The 19644-nt window shown below is 38.0% G+C and overlaps 1 protein-coding gene and 1 non-coding gene across 4 annotated transcripts; both read left to right on the top strand.

Annotated features, from left to right (window-relative positions):
• The first annotated feature begins 152 nt into the window (after window positions 1–152).
• On the top strand, window positions 153–7920 carry LOC131313627 (glutathione gamma-glutamylcysteinyltransferase 1-like). 3 transcript variants are annotated; one of them, XM_058342036.1, is made up of 9 exons: window positions 153–408; window positions 1255–1411; window positions 2822–3060; window positions 3165–3328; window positions 4270–4321; window positions 5607–5837; window positions 5924–6421; window positions 7138–7191; window positions 7646–7920. In XM_058342036.1, exons 1-9 carry the CDS (start codon window positions 334–336, stop codon window positions 7736–7738), a joined length of 1563 nt encoding a protein of 520 aa, XP_058198019.1. In that variant the 5' UTR covers window positions 153–333; the 3' UTR covers window positions 7739–7920. The 3 variants fall into 3 exon arrangements, with proteins under 3 accessions (XP_058198019.1, XP_058198020.1, XP_058198021.1); XM_058342037.1 differs by lacking the exon at window positions 7646–7920 and adding an exon at window positions 7340–7560 and having other exon boundaries at window positions 154–408; XM_058342038.1 differs by lacking the exon at window positions 153–408 and adding an exon at window positions 2097–2237 and having other exon boundaries at window positions 1292–1411.
• Window positions 3613–3720, top strand: LOC131315448 (small nucleolar RNA snoR100). The gene has a single exon (XR_009196775.1). It is a non-coding gene; the product is annotated as a small nucleolar RNA snoR100 (small nucleolar RNA).
• Window positions 7921–19644: the final 11724 nt, after the last annotated feature.

The raw sequence follows: 19644 nt of genomic DNA on the forward strand, positions 1-19644 counted from the left end.
ATTGTCAAAAACACTTTTGGACACGCGAGATTAGGCGCCGTAAAATTTAATCTACGTAAATAAGTTTCTCTTTCCTGCTATCGTAAAACTCTGAAGGGAAAAAGCGCTAGACACGACGTCGTTGTGTTTCATTATTGCGAGGCTACAAGGCTCAAGGCTGCATCAAATAGGTAACCGGATTCTGTAACCGCTTCTAACGCCCAATTTCGAAACAGGCGGTGGATTTATTACGCGGGGTTCGTAACCGTCGTCCCCACGCATTCCACTATAAGTTCCATACGAAACCCTAGAACGGCAAATCGGAGCCGCCGAAGAATCGAAATCGACGGACAAATGGCCACGGCAAGCTTGTACCGCCGGACGCTACCGTCCCCTCCCGCCATTGATTTCGCTTCTTCTGAAGGAAAGGTCGGTGTACTCAGAGTAGTATATATTTCACTTTCCATTCAGATCACTCACTCTGATTGTTTCTACTTAGGGTTTTAGACGATTCTACATTAGTTCTGTACAGTCCTGTGAAGAGCGCCGTTATGTTTTTGCCTGTGATCGTTTCGCTGTGTTGAGTTTGGATTTTAGTGCGGTGATCAGTCCGTTCTAATATAGAAACGGAGAACATTGGTGCGAACAAACTTTTGATGTTGTGTCACAAAAGTGATTTCCAAGATTGTCCTAATGAAAAACATAAACTTTTGTTATTGCATTAATAACTGGTACGGCAAAGTAGTAAAACCGCTCAAGTGCAATTACCCACCCGCACACGTTCACCTACTCCTACTCACGGGCACAACTTCTAGTGGTGTTTAAGGGGGGATAATTACAGCACTCTCATGGAATGGTGAATTTTGAACATTCAAATGATTGTATGAATTCTCCCAGTACATTCTAGTCGAATAGGGCACTCGTTTATCACCGTATTTGGTTTCAACAGACAATTTATTCATTGGCTATGGATAGTGAGTATTTGTTGGGGTTATTACTCACAACTAAGTAATTATGCGCATGGGTGGCGCGGGATACTGTGTTACAGGAGGTAAGCCATGATGTTACCTATTTGAAGCCTTGACAACTTTGTGTCATTATTCCCAGGTGCAGGGTTTTTTGTTTCTATTCTTCTTTGTTATATTCTTATATTGCTGTGTTCTTATTTACTCTTTTTAATGGTGCCTTCTCATGAACTGCTGCCTGTCATAAAATTTTGGTGCCCCCTATTTGTTCTATTTCTATAGTGGCTAATCAGGTATTTTCAAACTGCAGCAACTCTTTTTAGAAGCCGTTCAAAGTGGTACTATGGAAGGCTTTTTCAAGCTGATCTCTTACTTTCAGACACAATCAGAGCCTGCTTACTGTGGGCTAGCCAGCCTTGCCATGGTACTGAATGCCCTTGCTATTGACCCGGGAAGAAAATGGAAAGGTAGTTATTGATATTTTAGTAAGGCAGATGTGTGATTTGAATTGCTGTTAAGGAGAAAATCCCTTGATGGTTCTATTATTGCATAGAGGCCTTGCAAACATCTCTCTGGTATTTCTTTTCCTTGGGAACACTGTTTTTATATCTCAGTGCCGTTTTCAGAGCTCCATGATCTTATCATTCTTTATTGGCAAATTTGAAGGCCTCATTTCGAGGCTAAATATAGGTGGACTGATCTTTGTTGGTCAGGTTTATTGATTATGGTTTGCATTTTGAGCGACCCATGAAGGAGTTGCCTTGGTTGTAGGTCAACGTGGGATAATGTTTCTTGTTGCGGTGAATGACCTTTCAAATTTACATGTTTCGTTGTTTTTGGGACTCTCTCTCTTTCTTTCTTTTTCCTGGGGTTCATGGCAATAACCATGGAAACCTTTGAAGAAACCCTAGTGTATGTTTCTTTCCCAAAGGAGTGACCCTACTGGCTTCCAATTTTCATGAGTGATGGTTATAGTTTACACCCAACATGGGCTTATTTGATCCGCTTTAACTTTCAAATTTGACCCAACCCATTTTAAAAGTTTTGTAGTTAGGAAACCAAGTGGGGAAAATAGAATCTCCTCTTCTCCCACAAAGAGAGATCCCCAAACCTTGTACATGGCTTTCACACACCGAATCTTCTTCTCTGCAGGAACGAGGAATTGCCATGGAGAATCACCATATGTTTTATGTTTTATACCAAAGGTTTTCATGCAGGGTTTTGATCTCCAAATATGAATAGTGAATGTCCCCGCTAGCAGACGGTGTGATTGGTCCCCCAATATTAGTCGAGGTGCGCGTAAGCTATCATGGACGCCTAAGATATAAAAATAATATAAAAAAAAAGTGAATCGCTCATAGTTCTTATTTTTGACCCCACAAGTGAGAAATCTTGGCTTCGCCCCTGGATAGGGTGTTACTTTTCAATTTTCATATATCCAGTTTAATGGTCAAGTGCTGGATTTCATTTTAGGCTCTTGCAAGTCAATGGTTAAAGACAACTTAAAGTAAAAAGACTATTAGACTAGTGTAATGCAGTTGAACCCATCTTACCAGGCTTAATATTTACTGCAACATTGAAGCTTATTTACACGAGTTATAGTTGTGTTTGGCTTCAAGTGGTATACAAAAGTCCTATCATGCATGGAAAGAGGCCTGTTCACTTTCCATGCTACAACCAAATTCTAACCAAACCGGGCCGTAAGTCCCAATCAGCTGGGGTTGGCTGCATGAATCCATTGTCTTCATTGAGTGCGATAGCAAAATTCTGAACTTTTAAATTTTTATCTCCCACATTTCCCCCCTTGCATGTATAGCTTCCTTACTCCCACAACTTCTCTGAATTCATGTGTCTTGCGGTTGTCACTTCTCGTTTAGGGCCCTGGAGATGGTTTGATGAATCTATGTTGGATTGTTGTGAGCCTTTGGAAAAGGTTAAAGCTACAGGCATCTCATTTGGAAAGCTTGTATGCTTGGCTCACTGTTCTGGAGCAAAAGTTGAAGCTTTCCGCGCAAGTCAAAGCACTGTTGATGATTTTCGTAAGTATGTCATCTCTTGTTCCACTTTGGATGGTTGTCATGTGATTTCCTCGTATCATAGAGGGACTTTTAAGCAGGTATGAATTAAGCTTGATGTATTTGTTTGTTTGGTTATTATTTTCCGTCTGTTCATTCCATGGTGGTTAAAAGTTGATTGAACTCTTTAGATTCTATATTGCAGACAGGAGCGGGTCACTTTTCACCTATTGGTGGTTACCATGCTGGAAAGGACATGGCATTGATTTTGGATGTTGCACGATTTAAGTATCCTCCTCATTGGGTTCCACTCACACTCCTTTGGGAAGCCATGAATACTATTGATGGAGATAGTGGCCTACCTAGGGGGTATGTTCTGCAAAACATATGATTCACCTTATCTCAAGCAGTGGCTGTCTTTATTTTATGGAAGCCGTTTTTTGATCTGACATGTTTCTATGTAACTGTTGACATTTTTTTTGACAAGTATGCAACTGTTGACATTGTGTTTGATGTATATCGTAAAGTGAGATATGTCTGACTTGACCAAACTCTGATAAAGAAGAAGGAATTATGTTATATCCCAGACATATTTTACAGCAACAATTGCGTTTCAGAGATATTTTAATGTGCATACCGATGCTCTGGACTATCAATGAAGGAAGCATGGTAATGTGCACAAAAATTGATTTTGGTCTCTAGGCCTGCCCTCTCTGATGCCATTTGGCTTTGATTTGGGGGCATGGTTTTACAACAAAATGTCCTTGTAGCTCCTCAATTATTGGAGATTTAGGGGGGCCACTGTTTTAGTGGTATTCTGAGAGCAGCCACTTTGTGCATATATTGCCAAAGGTTAGGTCTGTCTCCAATCATCTCCCGCCCATACCCCCAATGATTGGGGATTAGATGGGTTATGTTATGTTGTTGTTGTTGTAATTGCGTTTCAGTTCGCAGACATGTCATATATTCATACATAACACATGGCAGAGTTGAGAGTGCTTTCTAGCTCCATTTCTAATCAGTAACCATTGTCTACCATGTATGAGCATCTTCACCTTTTTTGCTATAGAAAACAGCAAAATAGAGGGGCCCGTGGGGGAAGTGTGTTTTTGAGTCCTTTGTTGATGCCATCTATGTTCACTGTGCATATATTCTAGTTTGCAACTTCTGTCAATTTGACAATTCCATTTTCTTTTCTTTTCTTTTTTTTGTTTTGTTTTGTTTTGTTGTTGCTTCTTCTTGTTGAGTATTGCTTACTGCTGTGAGACATGGTACCTTTTAACGTTTTGAAGTTTGATGTTTTTTTCTAGGTTCATGCTAATCTCTAGGCTTGATAGGGCCCCGGCACTGCTCTTTACCCTGGTATGATTCAATTTGGTGGTGTGGCAATGAAACGTGTGTACCTACTAATGTGGACACGCAGACATTCTTTAACTGGGATTCATTGATGTCTTTTTATTTATCCTGTATACATGTTCATTTCTTTCTGCAAGATCCACTTTGCCCCATGTGTACTTCACGTCCTTAACCTTCCAAAATATAACGGTGCCCCTCGTGTGTTTGGACTAAAGTGCTATTGTTATATTTTTCATCGGAATTGAGGAAATTGGAAGACATACCTAATTTGAGAGTGGGCACTTGGCATGGAAAACATGTCAATTCAAAACCCTCTCATTACTGCAATAGGGCAAAAATTCTTCTTCATTTTCCACATTTGAAATCCTAACCATTTGTGTACAGTACACAGTGTCCTGTGGTATAACTTGTTTGGCATTTGCAAAGAATCCAATGGTGGTGAGTTTTGACTGGCACAAATTGTACGTATTGTACATGTGCCAGGGTACTTTATATAAGCTAATACATGAACAGTTTTTATTTTCGTTTAAAAGCTACAATTACATCTAAAAAATGGGGAAATTTTGAGAGAGAGAGAGAGAGAGAGAGAGAGAGAGAGAGAGAGAGAGAGAGAGAGAGAGAGAGAGAGAGAGAGAAACTGTACATTTGTTTTGCTAAGGTAGGTGATGTGCACAAGAGCCAAACGCATGAAGGTATAATGGATTTTGCCCTATTCCCTGAATCCTAACATAACATAAAATGGTGTCATTGGTCTCTCTCTCTCTCTCACACACACACACATACATAGCATACAAATATGTTTAAGTGTGCAACAGAAATTCTGTTGCATTGATATTTATTTCAGCACACGGAAATGAGTGCGGAACACCTGCCAATATAAGTGCAGATTATGGTTCAAACAGTTCCAGATGATGATATTTATGTCAAATTTTGATCTAATTTCAACCTTTCATGTATTTCAAAATGGGATTAACATGCAGCCATTGAAATTACATCTGTTCTTCCTTTAGTTAGCTTATATGTAGGAATTGAAAGGAAAGTGGAATTTGAAATTTTGTGCAGGAAGTCATGATGATGTCAACTGAAATTACTGAATTTGTTTGCTGTGCACTATTGTGACTTTTATGACCTCTCCTGAAACTATCTTATCTAGGTTGTTGATTATGCACACGTATAGGTGGCATATATTATCTTTTCTGTGTAGTGTGGGAGTTTTGAGCTCTCTCATCCTCAGCCAGCTAAATCTCATACTTACGCAGCATTTTTATTGACCGGATTCTTTTTTTGGCAGAGCTGTAAACATGAGAGTTGGATGAGCATTGCAAAGTACTTTGTGGCTGATGTCCCTTGCTTATTGAAATCAGAGGATGTGAAAGATATTAAGAATGTACTCTCTGTTATTTTGTCATCTCTCCCCACACATTTTAGGGAGTTCATCAATTGGGTTGTAGAAGTGTGGAGACGAGAGGAGGATGACGATCAAAATCTTAGCCAAGAAGAGAAAGGAAGACTTGCCATCAAGGTTTTATAACTTATTAAACATCCGTTCAGGAGATTAAATGTTATTTGTACATTTAATGTCATTCCACAGTTATCTCTCCTTTGCAGGAAGAGGAGTTGAAACAAATGCAGGAGATTAGCCTTCATAAGCACGTGCAAGATTTTTTATCTTCTGAGAAATCATGTCTCAAAACCATTTTTACGAGGACAGAAAATGAAGATTATTTGCCCGAAATTGCAGCTGATGTCTGCCAGGGAGCAGGGCTCTTGTCTGGGATTTCAGGCTCATCACAGTTTTCCTGTTGCCAGGAAACAAATGTCAAATACTTTAATGTCAATGGTGTCAAACCTGTTACAATGGTGTCGGGGACAGTGGTGAATGGTAGTGGCCAGCAAGGGGTCGATGTGTTTGTTCCTTCTTCTCAATCAGAGCTGAGTTGCTGTGGTAGTGGCCCAACTTGTGATGTTGGGGTGTACAGTCTTTTGACTGCTCTTTTATTGGCGTTGCCTCCAGAAACATGGTCTGGTATCAAAGAGGAGAAGCTTTTGCAGGAAGTACGTAGTCTTGTCTCAACTGAAAATCTTCCTACGCTGCTTCAAGAGGAGGTATGCTTAAAGAAAAATTGTTCCAAATGGTATCTTATGGATGCTTCTTAACTGTTTTATTTTAAAATCATTTTTTAATTTTTTTTTTCAAGGAGTTTAGGGTAAAAAGTTTCTTAAGTAGATGTTTTTGCAGTTATTGTCAAACTAATATTCCTAATCTGGAACTAGATCACAATGTACAGTTTTGATTAACTTACTGTTTCTTAACTTCTTTTTTTTATGACACTTATTCCAAACTATTTTCTTATTGTTCTCTTATCTCAAAAGAATAAAAGCTTTATCTAAGGTTGTCGAATTTAGGTTTGGTGCTCCTTGGAGTGGAGATTACTTGTCTAAAGGGAAAAATAGGTTAATTTCTTGAAGCTATTTTCAGATTTTTCTGGGGAAACAATTTTCAGCTAAGTTATTCCTAGTGGCATTCTGTATACCGTCTGACAAAAACTGTTCCCAAAGCTTAGCTGTCTTTGAGGGAGTGCCTTGTCTCGGGTTAATCCGATACAGTCGATACGTAATTGTCTCTGGTGTGTTCACTTAATTGACTGGCGTAGCAAAACAAAAGGGAAAGATACACAACTCTCGCTACTTATTTCGAACCACGATGTAGTAGATTTCTCATTGTCATGCGTATGCTATATTGATAATAACTGATATGTATGGTTGTGGTATTTACTCGTGGCATTGAAGAGGTATATTTCTCATGAGAATGGATATGGCAGGTATTGCACTTGCGAGGTCAACTCCAGCTTCTCAAGAGATGCGTAGAGAATAAGGTAGAAGAAGATCTCGGTGCACCTCTGTTTTAGCATTCTTTTGTTGTCTCATGTTGTCATATACATATATACTTCTTGTGAGCGAAAAGCACTTTATTACCATGATGTTTGTAAACTATTCAAATCCCAAATATTATGCACACTGCAGACAGGACGTTCATTGCCATTAAGGTAAAACACCAAGAAGCAAAGGGTGTCTCCCAGATATTGAAAGGTTATATCGAAGAACCAAGAGCTGTTTATTTTTTTGCCGTTCTAAGCTGTTTAAAGAGGAACCACGTCATTAGGATTGATGACAATGGAGTGCTACCCTATGTCGCGATGGTTTGAATCAGGGAATGAGATGTTTTTTTCTGATAGGGTTCGACTTACTGCAAAATGTCCTAAACCCGGTCGTCTGCATTGCTCCTTTTTCATATGTTTGGAAACCCTACTTCAATACCTCATTTTTTAGGCTGCCTCACTGGGAGAGACAAGGCTGATAGAGGTGCGTTGTCAAGCCCTGCTGTCCATTTTCTACAGCTCCTATGTGGCTAATATATGGTGAAGTTTTCTTCACGCACGGTATACCTTCATATTCTTCTAATTCATTGGTTTGATCTAGGAAAAAATGGGAGAAGTATTGCTTGAAGAATACAAATGGATGCAAATGATCTTTTGCTTTTGTGGTTTTGTCAAATGATCACGTGGTTAAGTTTTCGGCAATGTTTTCCCTCTTTTTCTCGCTTTCGTTCCTGGAGAATTTTGTTGCATCGCATGTGCATTTCGTAGCTTGTTAACATCTAGTGATGTGGGTAGGGTGCAGGGGCTGGATTGGATTTGAGCTTCCATTCTCCTTTACTCTTGAATGAAAAAGATAGAGAAATCACGTTTCGAGCGGAAATGGTTTTCGAGAATTGTAAAACATCTTTCTTTTTTCCTGAAAATAGATTCTGCTGGTAAAAAACACACATGGAAACTTATTCTGAAACTAACCAGACATGCCTATGGTTATGCATAACAATCATGCATGTCCATCCAAACGCGTAAGTTGGTCCGAACATCCAGTTCTCAAGGAAAAAAGAAAAATCTCAGCTCGTTAAAAAAACTGGTTGAACTTGAGATTTACTCAATTAATGGATCAGTATTTTTCTGACCTGTTTAATGGGGTCCCTCATAATATAAGCAATTCGGTTTCATGACTTATATAACTCCAAATCTCAAGTGATAAATGTAAGTACGACTGTTTGAACAAAAAATCAAGTAAATTTGCCTCTTTCTTTTTCAAGATTTACCCATTACATTTTGTGCTGACAATTTTAGGTGTCCCAATCTACAAAAATCTGTCTACGTATAATTTCGGATCTAAAAGAATAAAAGTTTTCCATAGCTTAGTGGCTTCAACTGAGAACTCAACTATTCTGCACCGAAAAGCTCTTTGGACATCAATTTTCGTGTATTTTCAGCCACAAAATTGCACAAAGATACTTTTATGCAATCTTGCAGCTGAAAATGCACGGGAATAGAGATACAGTTTCTGTGTATTTTCAGCCGTAGAATCGCATGAATATACTTTTATGCAATCTTGCAGCTGAAAATGTACGGAAACAGAGGTACATACACTTTTCGGTAAAGATAATCTCATGGGTAAAGTTAGCTCCGCCATTGTCTACAACACAAAAGAAGGCCATGTTACCAAAAGCCATTAGGTCTATCAATGGTTGTAGTCTATTTTCAAGACTTCATCTCCATCAGACCATCACACACAATGTACTTGATGAGTTCTACGTTATAGGTTGTCCATAGCATATGCTCTTTCAAGATTTTCAAATAACACATGAGAAAGGTTTCTACCAGCCAAAAAAAACCCCGAAGAGAACCACCGAGTACAAAAAAACTGCAAGAACGACGAAAACAGTCTCAACAGAATGAAAACGGGGAACAAAATCAGAAGCTACCCTAGAGATATCCATGGAAGTCCTTGATTTCCCTCGGCCATTTCTTGTCACCAGTGTTTTCGGGACAGCCGCTACCGTCGTAAGATGGCCAAAAGAAGGACCAGACACCACCACCGCAGTTCCACCTTAGATTCCATAAGCTGCCGAAGAGTTCCTCGCAATCTCCCAAAGTCATTGTATCGTCGAGTTCCTCTTCCTTGTAAGTAAGCATCTGCAACTCGCGAGGAATTCCACACCTTTCTTCGACTTTTATCTTCGCCTTGTCGATGCTGTACCAAGGTTTCAAACCCACCTCGGTCAAGTCCCCGTCCACGTCCCTCACGTTGATCTGAATCAAACGATCCAAGCTGAGAATCAGCCCTGATTCCATCTCGTATTGAGCAAGAAGTTTGTTGCCACTTTGACTCGCTTCATCAAAGAAGAGACATGGTTGCCCGCTTAGCTTCTCAATCTGCTCTATTGGTATACAACTCATAATATCATCAACATTTTCAAAGCTCTTAGCTTCAATGCCTATGGTCTTATTTTCCTCCTCCTCCTCCTCCTTCTCTGCCTTCTTGTTGCAGAAATTTAGGTATATTTGCGAAGTCACGCGTCGTATTTTCATTAACAAAGGATGTCCCGAGAGGATTCCACATTGCTCTACTGTCTTCCAATCGTCCTCCAACATTTCATCGCGGTACATGAGATTTTGATGGCGAATTAGGATTCCACTTGCGCTCTCAATCAGAGCCTTGACATCGAATATCGTGTACCATGGCTTCACGAAGATCGGGATAGGTCTTGGACCGAGCTCAAATGATACGAGCAAGACTTGCTTGAAATGCATTTGGCCTTCGCAATCGGCTCCAACGTGAGCATCTATTCTCGAGTTCCTTCTCCTGTCTTCATCGGCTCCAACGATGGCATAGATTATCGAATTCCTCACGATGTTGTAGCTTTCCAAGGTTTTGAGATTGTCCAGAGGCCTTGTTCCGTAAACCAGTGATTGCGAAGAAACCGGGATTCCCGTCTTCTCAAATATCATACGCTTGACATCGTCGATGATATAGTCGCCGTACACTTTGAGCTCAAGCATTCTGCTCGCCTGCGGTACCTTAATGTACAGCTTCAAAAAGGACCCCAACAGCCATACTACTGACTTGTCTTTCAGCCCGTAAGATCCCAGAGTTTTCTCGTCATCAAGCTGAGGCATGTTCTTACCGTGAAAAAGAAACTGTCGAGCCGGGTGTATCCCCAAGGCTTTCCCAATCTTGTTCTTGACATCGAGCACCATCTCCAGGGCAGACACGGAGAGAGATTCTTCACACAGTACCCGGTCACAATCGCGTAAAACTATCTGGAACTCGTCTTTGACGCCATCAGAAGGCTTGCGCTCTTCCATCAGCACGTAACCATCAGAAGGCTCGCGCTCTTCCATCAGCACGCAAAAAGGAGACTCCACGTCGAAACGACCGTTCCTCAAGGTCCAAGGACTAGCAGCATCATCAAGAATCTTTCCACAGTGACTCAGGGCGATTCTTTCCAGTGGCAAGCCACTCGAGCTCTCAATCACCGTCTTGACGTCCCTCACCGTGAACCAAGGTTCCACGAAATCAATCACACCCGCCTTCCAGTTGGGCCTCCTGATCCTCAAAGCAATCATCAGGCGAGGACAATGACCGGCTGAAGAATAACCAGACTCAAACGGGTTAACCAGCGAGTAAATGGTGGAGCAATCCTCGACATTGTAGTCGGCTAGTTGCTTGTCCTCATCGGCGAGTGGCTGGCCGTCGTAGATGAGAAGTAGCGCCTTTCCTGTTTTGCGTACGTGAAATGTGATCGCGGTCTTGACGTCCGAAATGGAATCAGATCTCTCTTTTAGAATAACTAGGGTCTTGTTCTGACATGGTATCTTGATTCTCAAAGTCAATGTGGAAGAAGATGAAGATGAAGAATCCATTGATGTGCTTCTACTGATTCCCTTCTCTTTGCGGTTTATTCCAGAGATATCTTTATGATCATCCATGGGTTGGCGAAAGCCTGACGGAGCAATGTCGCGTGGAGGAGGTAGAAGGCCAATGTTAACTTTCATACCTGAAAAAAAAGATATGATGATCAGGAAACAAATAAACTTCATCTGGCCCAGCATTGGGGTTTTTGCTTCTTATTTTTTTCTTCTTGTTTCCATCTTTTTTGAACATTTTGAAACAAAATTTGGTTGATGAGGAAAATAGGGACGGTCTGTGTGCACGAACTTATATGCGTAATGCATTCAAAACAATTTGATGCATGTGGGTACTCATTAGGGGTCGGGTGACGCCGTGACGGTTAAATCTGTGTACGTAGAATTGCTCAAGAATCACGAAAATAAAGTAGAAATTCTTGTTTTTGTTTTATCTCGATTTTTTAAATTGGATCATATTTCTTAGTTTTCTGACATCTTTTTCGATAAAAGTTAGGTCATGATTTTTTTTAATTTTATTTTAAGAATCACTCTACAAAACATGAAGTCAAAGTGAAAAGTTCAATCTAACCAAAATAATGAGAGGAATGGATGAACAGCAGAATACAATTAAAACAGCAATGGACCATAAAATTAATGGAGAAAGGAACAGAAGAACTCCTCACAGGAATACAATTTGCCAAACCTAGAATTTTGCGATTAGGGTTTCTGGGCTTATGTGAAACTTGATTTAAACATAATGTGGAGTCCAAGTTGAACTAGAATTCTCATGCATTAGGGTATCGGTGCTTTAATCGAGCGGCCGACTCTCTCTGAAGTGAATAAGGAGTCTGAGTTTAACCTATAAAAAATTTCGTGCATATTTATGCCAATTTACCTAAAGGACTTTTTTTCTTAGTTTGTTTAACTTATTTGCCATAAAAGTGAATCAGGAGTCCGAGTTTTCTGACTTCTTTTTCGAGAAAAGTCCGATCATGATTTTTTTTTTTTTTTTAAAGATTCGCTCTACAAAACATGAAGTCAAAGTGAAAAAAGTTCGATATAACCAAACAATGAGGAGAGGAATGGATGATTAACATTGTACAATTAAAACAACAATGGGCAATAAAATTAATGGAAAAAGGAACAGAAGAACTCCTCACTAGAATACAACTTGCCAAACCTGGAATTTGCGATTAGGGTTTCTGGGGAACTTATTTAAACATAATGTGGAGTACTCTGAGTTGAATTAGAATTCTCATGCATTAGGGTTTAGGTGCTTTAATCGAGCGGCCGACTCTTTCTGAACTCTGAAGTGAGTTAGGAATCCGAGTTTAACCTATAAAAAATCTCGCACATATTTATGCCAATTTACCTAGAGGACTTTTTTTTTTTTTGAGTTTGTTTTACTTATTATCCATAAATTTTACGCTAGATTTTAATGGGGCCCTTGAACTTTAACATTTCATTTATTGGCCTCCTCACTAGGAAATTGCCTTTGGTCAGAAAATCTAAATAAAAGGAAATTTGGTTTATTTGGAATCTTGTATTCGCAAGGATACATACTGGGTTTTTGCAAGAATTAAGAGACTTAGGTTTAAAGGGAAGAGACGAAGAACTCACCAGAAAACAATTTGCCTAACCGAAAAGTCGCAATTAGATTTGTGGGCTTTTGTGGAATTTAATTTAAGAGGGAATTTGGAGTTCGAGTTGAATAATACTCGTATGTATTGGGGTTTAGGCGCTTTAACCAAGCATCGGTCCTCCGTTTGAAGTGTGAATCTGGAGTCCGAGTTGAACCAATAAAAAATCTCGGGCATATTTATGCAAATTTACCTAAATGATCGACTTTTCTGATTCTGTTTAATTAACTTATTTGCCCATAAATGTTAATCTAAATTTTAATGGGGCCCTTGAACTTTTAACTTTTCATTTATTGGCCCCTCGCCCCTGGGAAATTGCCTTTGGTTACAAGATCCAAATAACAGGAAATCTGATCTTGCATTCTCTAGGATACATTTTGGAGTGTCAAAAGAATTAAGAGACTTCAGCCAAAGCTTGAAAAGCAATCAAAACTAAAGCATGAAGAGAGGCATGGATGATCATCACAAAACAATTAAACAGCAATGGATAATAAAATTAAAATTAAACCGAAAAAGAAAGACAAGAAGAACTCACCAGCAAACAATTTACCGAACTTGGAATTTGCGAATAGGGTTTATGGGCTTCTGCGGAACTGATTTAAAGGGAAATTGGAGTCTGAGTTGAATTAGGATTCTCATATTGATGAGGGTTTATGGGTTTAGGTTATTTAACCGAGGGTCAATCCCACCATCTGAAGTAAATCAGGAGTCCGAGTTACCTATTTAGGTTATTTAACCGAGCGTCAATCTCTCCATCTGAAGTAAATCAGGAGTCCGAGTTACCTATAAAACATCTCACGCATATTTATGTCAAGTTGCCTGAAATGGACTACTCCCTTCGTCCCAAATTGGTTGTCAATTTTTGATATTCGTGTCAATTTCAATATATTCATTATATCTTTCAATGTGGATCTAAAAAAATATTCAATATGAATCTATTCTCAATTAGTTCTATTATACAAAATTTTCGAACTCATGAAAAACATTATAAATTAAAAGATAGTATAAGCGATGAAAAACTATCTACGTCTCTCCATATACAGAGACTCGAACCCTAAATCTCCTCCTTTGGAAGTCTAGTGGTACAACTAAGTAGGCTAAGAGTCACATCTTATATCTGGGCAATTCGAGGGTTGGTTTTGTGTACATAGTTTGGTGATGGGGGAAACTTTAGTGAGAGCTTTTGAGAGAGTGAGAATGTCACAAAGTTTTTTTTATATCTCATAGTAACTACTAACTAGATTCATTCAGTGCTTCTTAATTCTAGGGTATTTTCCTCCGCCACGTCACGAAATTGTACATGACCAAAATTACGTTAGAAAAAAAGAGAGCTTAAACAACACACAAATCCACATACACTTTCGAAGACTGTAATTAAGTGTATGTGTGGGTCTAGCACGCTTAGTCTTTGTGAGTGTGTGTAGGCTAAGGGTTCCATACACGCTACGTGTAAGGCCCTTAGTAACCTCCATGTCTGTGAGTTTTTTGTGTCATCGTGCAGTGTGTAATAGTCTATGTGAATGTTTGTTTAAATGTGTGTAAAGTTTTACCATTATATGGTTAGGTGAGAAGTGGCCTAGGTTAGGTTGCCATTTATGCAACTCATTAAAACTCTCTCAGACAACAGAGAGATATGAGAGAGAGAGAGAGAGAGAGAGAGAGAGAGAGAGCTGCATTTGTTATTAAACACGAATCCACCCACCTATATCATAAGAGTCAAAACAGAGTTGGTTGTCTCAAACAAGACCACACCCTTCAGCTTGACTCATCAAGTGGTTTGTAACAAGGGTTTTGTTAATGTGTGCTCCTAAGGCACATGATAAGGTATTTGTTAATATTCATTAAATGAGATCAATTAAATTCCACTATTATAGAAAATAGTGAAAGTAATTGGAATATTGAATGAAGACTAAAATTTGTTTTGGAGACCAAAATACCCCTTAATTTTTTCCTCCACTCTATTTAATGTGTTCCCTCCTTTTTTTTTTTTAATTTTGCCCTTTCACCTTCTTGTTTTTTGGCATCCACGTATACTTATTCAGTAATTCTATTATTTTTAAGCTTGAAAATTACAAATGAGTATATTTATTTTTTAAGAAAGTTTAGTGAAACACACCCTAACTATGCTGGTCACTGCCTTTGCTACATAACAACTGGAGTAATCCGAAATGACAAAGATTATCGGAGTTATAGCAATTGGAAACAATACCAAATCAAATGACAGGGTAAGGCCTCAGAATTAGCTAAGAACACATCGAAGAAGTCTTTCGTAAAATGACTTCTCATATGGTATGGACAACTGTATGTGTGCATCATTTGCCACTTGTCTGGACCCCTTATATTGGGATTTTATGGAATAATCCTCGGCTTCGTAAAGCTGTACTAGAGGGTTGGAGGGAGGAAAACTTTCAATGTTACTACGTGAATATATCAAAAGATAAGAAGGTGAAAGGACAAAATAAAAAAAAAGGAGGGAACACATTAAATGGAGTGGAGGAAAAAATTAAGGGGTATTTTGGTCTCCAAAACGAATTTTAGTCTTCATTCAATATTCCAATCATTTTCACTATTTTCTATAATAGTGGGGTTTAATTAATCTCATTTAATGAACATTAACAAATACCTTATCATGTGCCTTAGGAGCACACATTAACAAAACCCGCAGGGTCTCCAGGTCCCTACAATAGTGGGGTTTAATTGATCTCATTTAATGAACATTAACAAGTGCCTTATCATTTGCCTTGGGGGCACACATTAACAAAATCCTTGTAACAATTGTTTGCAATAGATTTTCAGTTGGAGTTTGTGGAGGAGCGTCAAACGTTTGGCGAAATTTTTCTTCTAATTTCACTTATGTTAAATTTGGGGAAAAAAATTCTCAAATAAGAGAAACCTCTACGGTGCAGTTCCTCTCGCTAAACCATTTTCACATCCCTAAAATGGAGAATGATTTTTCAAAAAATGAAAAATGCATGTACTCCAACCATGCTCCATTCATTCTAAAAGATTTGGATTTCAGCCTCCAAAGTGAACGGATATGGACAGGTTAAAACTCATGGGACTTTTGAATATTCAAAACAAAATTTTTACTAGTAAATGTTTTTTACTTCGCTTTTCTTTTGCCTTTTGACTTCAACTTTTCATACGAATCATATCTTTTGCACTTTTTTGATATATTTTCAGGTAAACTTGAAATTTAGAGAATTGGAGGAAAAGTATTGAGGGAACCCATATTTTTTAACCTGTCCGTCCACTTTTAACTTAATTCAATCCATCCATATTGTATAATGGGTTAATATGGATTGAATCCATATCAATCCATATTTACATGGGTTTAAGTGGGTTAAAAATGGGTTCAATATGGATTGGAGTTAAAAGACCCAACCCAAGTGCTTCACGTGTACTCCAATTACCAAACCACAGTTTCTCAGCTTCTCCCAATTACTGCCGTTTTCTGGAATGACTCATGGCTGTTGAGTGCCAAATTGAGACTCTCTCTCTCTCTCTCTCTCTCTCTCTCTCCAAAACCCAAGAAAGAAGGTATCCACACAATTGAGTCTGAAATTTCCCCCAATTGACTTATGTAAACTCATACATAAGATTACGGGCTTATCTACGCGATCAAGCTAGCCAAGCTACAATTATCTTAAGCTCAGTTTCTAAATAAACCGAACACGAACATGAATATGATACGACACATATCGTAAATAAACGAATTGAATTGCGTTCAAATTTGAAAACCCCAAACTAGGCATGTTCAGTAAAAAAATATTAGGGTAAAGGTAAAAAAAAAATTACTTTTTTGATTCTCTCGTTGAGACGAACTAATAGGCGTAAAAAGTTTGTCGCAAAACAAGCAAATACAAAAAAAAAAATTGAGTAAAGACAAAAAAAAAAAAATAGTCACTTGACTTTTTAATCCAAACCTAAACGATGGCTTCGGCTCTTCGTAAGTCTCTCTATCTGTATACATAAATTAACCATATTCTTGTACAAGCATCATTGATTTTAATAGTAAAACCAGAGACGATTTTGTGCTCCAGAGCTACAGGCAAAGAGCTAGCTGGATATAATGGGATCAAGCCGTAGTCTTCCTGTAACTAGGCGATGAGAAGTCTTCAATCTGCCATTCCTTCGACCAAGAGGTAGAACTTCATTCCTCAGAGCAAGAATCAGTAATAACATCAGCAAGAAGATTTGCTCAAGGAACTGTTCTTCTTGAACTCGGAAGTGGATTCATACTTTCGGAAGTAGATTATGATGCAGAAGATTCGGAATTGATTGTAGATATCTCTTAGGATTTTTTTTTATGGCATGACTTAGGGTTTTTTTTTTCTTATTGATTCTGAAAAGTTCATAGATGTGGTATTTTTGTTTAGCAAGTTTGACTTTCGATATAGGGGAATTAGTTTTTAAAAAAGAACGAAAACAAAAACAAAAAAAAAGAAAGAAAGAAAATGGGTCGGGTCAGCGGGTTTGGATTGACTTGACCTATATTCGACCCGATCCGTTTCAACTCGTTTACTTTTTGACCTATATTTGACCCGCTCATATTTGACCCGTTTTAACCCGTTCAGACCTGCCCGTTTGCCACCTCTAGGAAAATGGATTAATGCTCTTAAAACTTCAAACAACTCTCTACGCCACGAATTATAAACATTTGTTTTTTATAACTCAGGTGTTCGGGCAGTTTACGCATACCTCAACTAATCATGTGATCCAATCCCACTTGCAGAAAACCCAATTAAAACCAAAACAAAGCTCTGTATGGGTTGACTCCAAAAAATAATTGATAGCACCTGAGAGACTTCGAACGAACATGTTCTTAGAAGAAAGCGAACCCCTAATTCAGGTTCTTGATATTATCTCAAAAGCAATCTAATAGTAACATACCCCTAATTCCGGTTCTTGATATTATCTCAAAAGCAATCTAACAATAACATAACACATGCAATATCTACCTAAAATATCTAAACCGGGTGATGGTGCTGTATGGGTGGGGCACAGCACTGTGCTGTGCACTTTTCGAGCCGTCCATTCAGAGCAATCCAACGATACAAATCTCCTACCTTGATTGGATAATGAACTTGATTAGATAATGACAAATGGGCTAACCACAAGAGAGCCTCTTCTCGCGCCGCCCCTGACACCCCCCCTCCCCCCGGCCCCACTCCCTTTCCACACTTGCCCCTTCTTTTTCTGTTTTTTTTTTCTTTTTCACTTTAACTAGTTTTTTTTTGTTTTACTTTTAAAAGTAAATAATTATTGTTTTATTTTTTTTTACTTTTACTAATTTTTTTATACAATTAATTTTTTTTAATTTTCCTAATTTTTTTGTTTACTTATAAAAAACTTTAATTACTGTTTTTTTTAAAACTTTTACTAGCTTTTTTTTGTTTTACTTTTAGTAGTTTTTTATTTTACTTTTAAAAGACTTCTTACTATAATTTTAATTAATAAATGAATAATTAAAATATAACTTATACTAACATAACTTGTACTAATGTTAATTAATCAAACCATACATAACTTGTACTAATTTCATTGAAGAGTGAAAATACATGAAAATTCAATTTCTAATCAATGTTTCCACCAAATTCTGCTCCTGTCCCTCTTGGTTTTGTCTCCATTATTTCTTCCCACAAACTAATTCGTGTTGCATAACGAGCAGCCCATCTTTTAGCTTCGTCTGATGAATTGTCCCACCACCATATTGGATAGGGTGGTACAGGGTAATGAGGCTGCAAGAAAAGTTGTACAAAGTGATTGTTTCCAACACGGGCAATAGCTATTTCAATGCGCTCGCTGGAGGTATTGGTATACCTCGCAGCTCAAATGGGCACTCGCATTTTTTTGTCCCAGTATTCTTTTGCGAGGATTGCCCTTCAACTACATTCCGTGCCGATCTATACTTTCCACTTCTTTCACAACTAAGAATGCACTTTGGCAGCTTGCCACCAATTAAACTAGCAGATTTCTTAATAACAATAACAATACCATTGTCTTTACCGACTCTTCGCACCCAAGCTACCATGTCGTCTCTACTTTGAAAAATCTATAAGCAAGAAAAAAAGAATATGTATAAGAGCAACATGATCCAATCTAATATGCATAATTTCTGTACTTTTAAATTAAATAACTAATATGCATAAGAACAACAGTAATAACTAACCTGGTGAGTGGTGAATTCGGGTGTATAGTCACGAAAATTATGGGAGACGCCCTCCCCACTAAGAACATCATTCTCAACGGACAAACTATCTGAAAATGACAAGTTATAGTTATCCATAATATTCTTCTATGTTTTACGAACGGTGTGGAAAAGGAGGGAGGAACCGTGACAGCGGAAGGGAGAGAGAGATAAATGATGGAAAGATGGTGATATTGGAGGGATAAGCAGGGAGATAGAGGTGATGGGAAGAAGATGGTGATTTTGGAAGGATAATGCTGGATATATAAGAATAAGAGGTGATGGATGAATGGTTATAGTTAAAAATAAGAAGATAACAAAAAAATCTGAATGTGTGGTTATAATTGAAGATAAAAAGAAAATCTAAATGAGTGGTTATAGTTGAAGATAAAAAGATAAAAGGAAATCTGAATAAGTGATTAGAAATAAATTAGATAAAAGATATAAATAAATACAAAATTAATAAATTCAATAACATAAAGGAATTATAAAATTTTAATAAGGTAAAAAAATAAGAGTAAAATTTCAATAACATAAAGAAATTTACTCACGTATATAATATTAAATAATTTAAAAATACATATAAAGAGTAAAAAAATAAGTGTTCTAATTTTCAATCCGGTTGAATCAATGCAAAGATCTTATTTTTCTTATCATTTCATCCTAAATGGTCGTAATTAATTTTTGACTATAAGGCCTTTCAATGAGCACCCTAAGAGAGACCTGAAACTAAATAATAAGTCTTAGGATACTTGTTGA

This window comes from Rhododendron vialii, chromosome 13a (assembly GCF_030253575.1).
Source record: "Rhododendron vialii isolate Sample 1 chromosome 13a, ASM3025357v1".
NCBI lineage: Eukaryota > Viridiplantae > Streptophyta > Magnoliopsida > Ericales > Ericaceae > Rhododendron > Rhododendron vialii.

Bases quoted from the DNA above. Each gene is read 5' to 3' on its own strand.
- LOC131313627 (XM_058342036.1), top strand. From the start codon at position 334: ATGGCCACGGCAAGCTTGTACCGCCGGACGCTACCGTCCCCTCCCGCC. The intron at 1,412-2,821 runs GTAGTTATTGAT...CTTCTCGTTTAG, and splicing joins CCCGGGAAGAAAATGGAAAG to GGCCCTGGAGATGGTTTGAT. The intron at 4,322-5,606 runs GTATGATTCAAT...TTTTTTTGGCAG, and splicing joins CGGCACTGCTCTTTACCCTG to AGCTGTAAACATGAGAGTTG.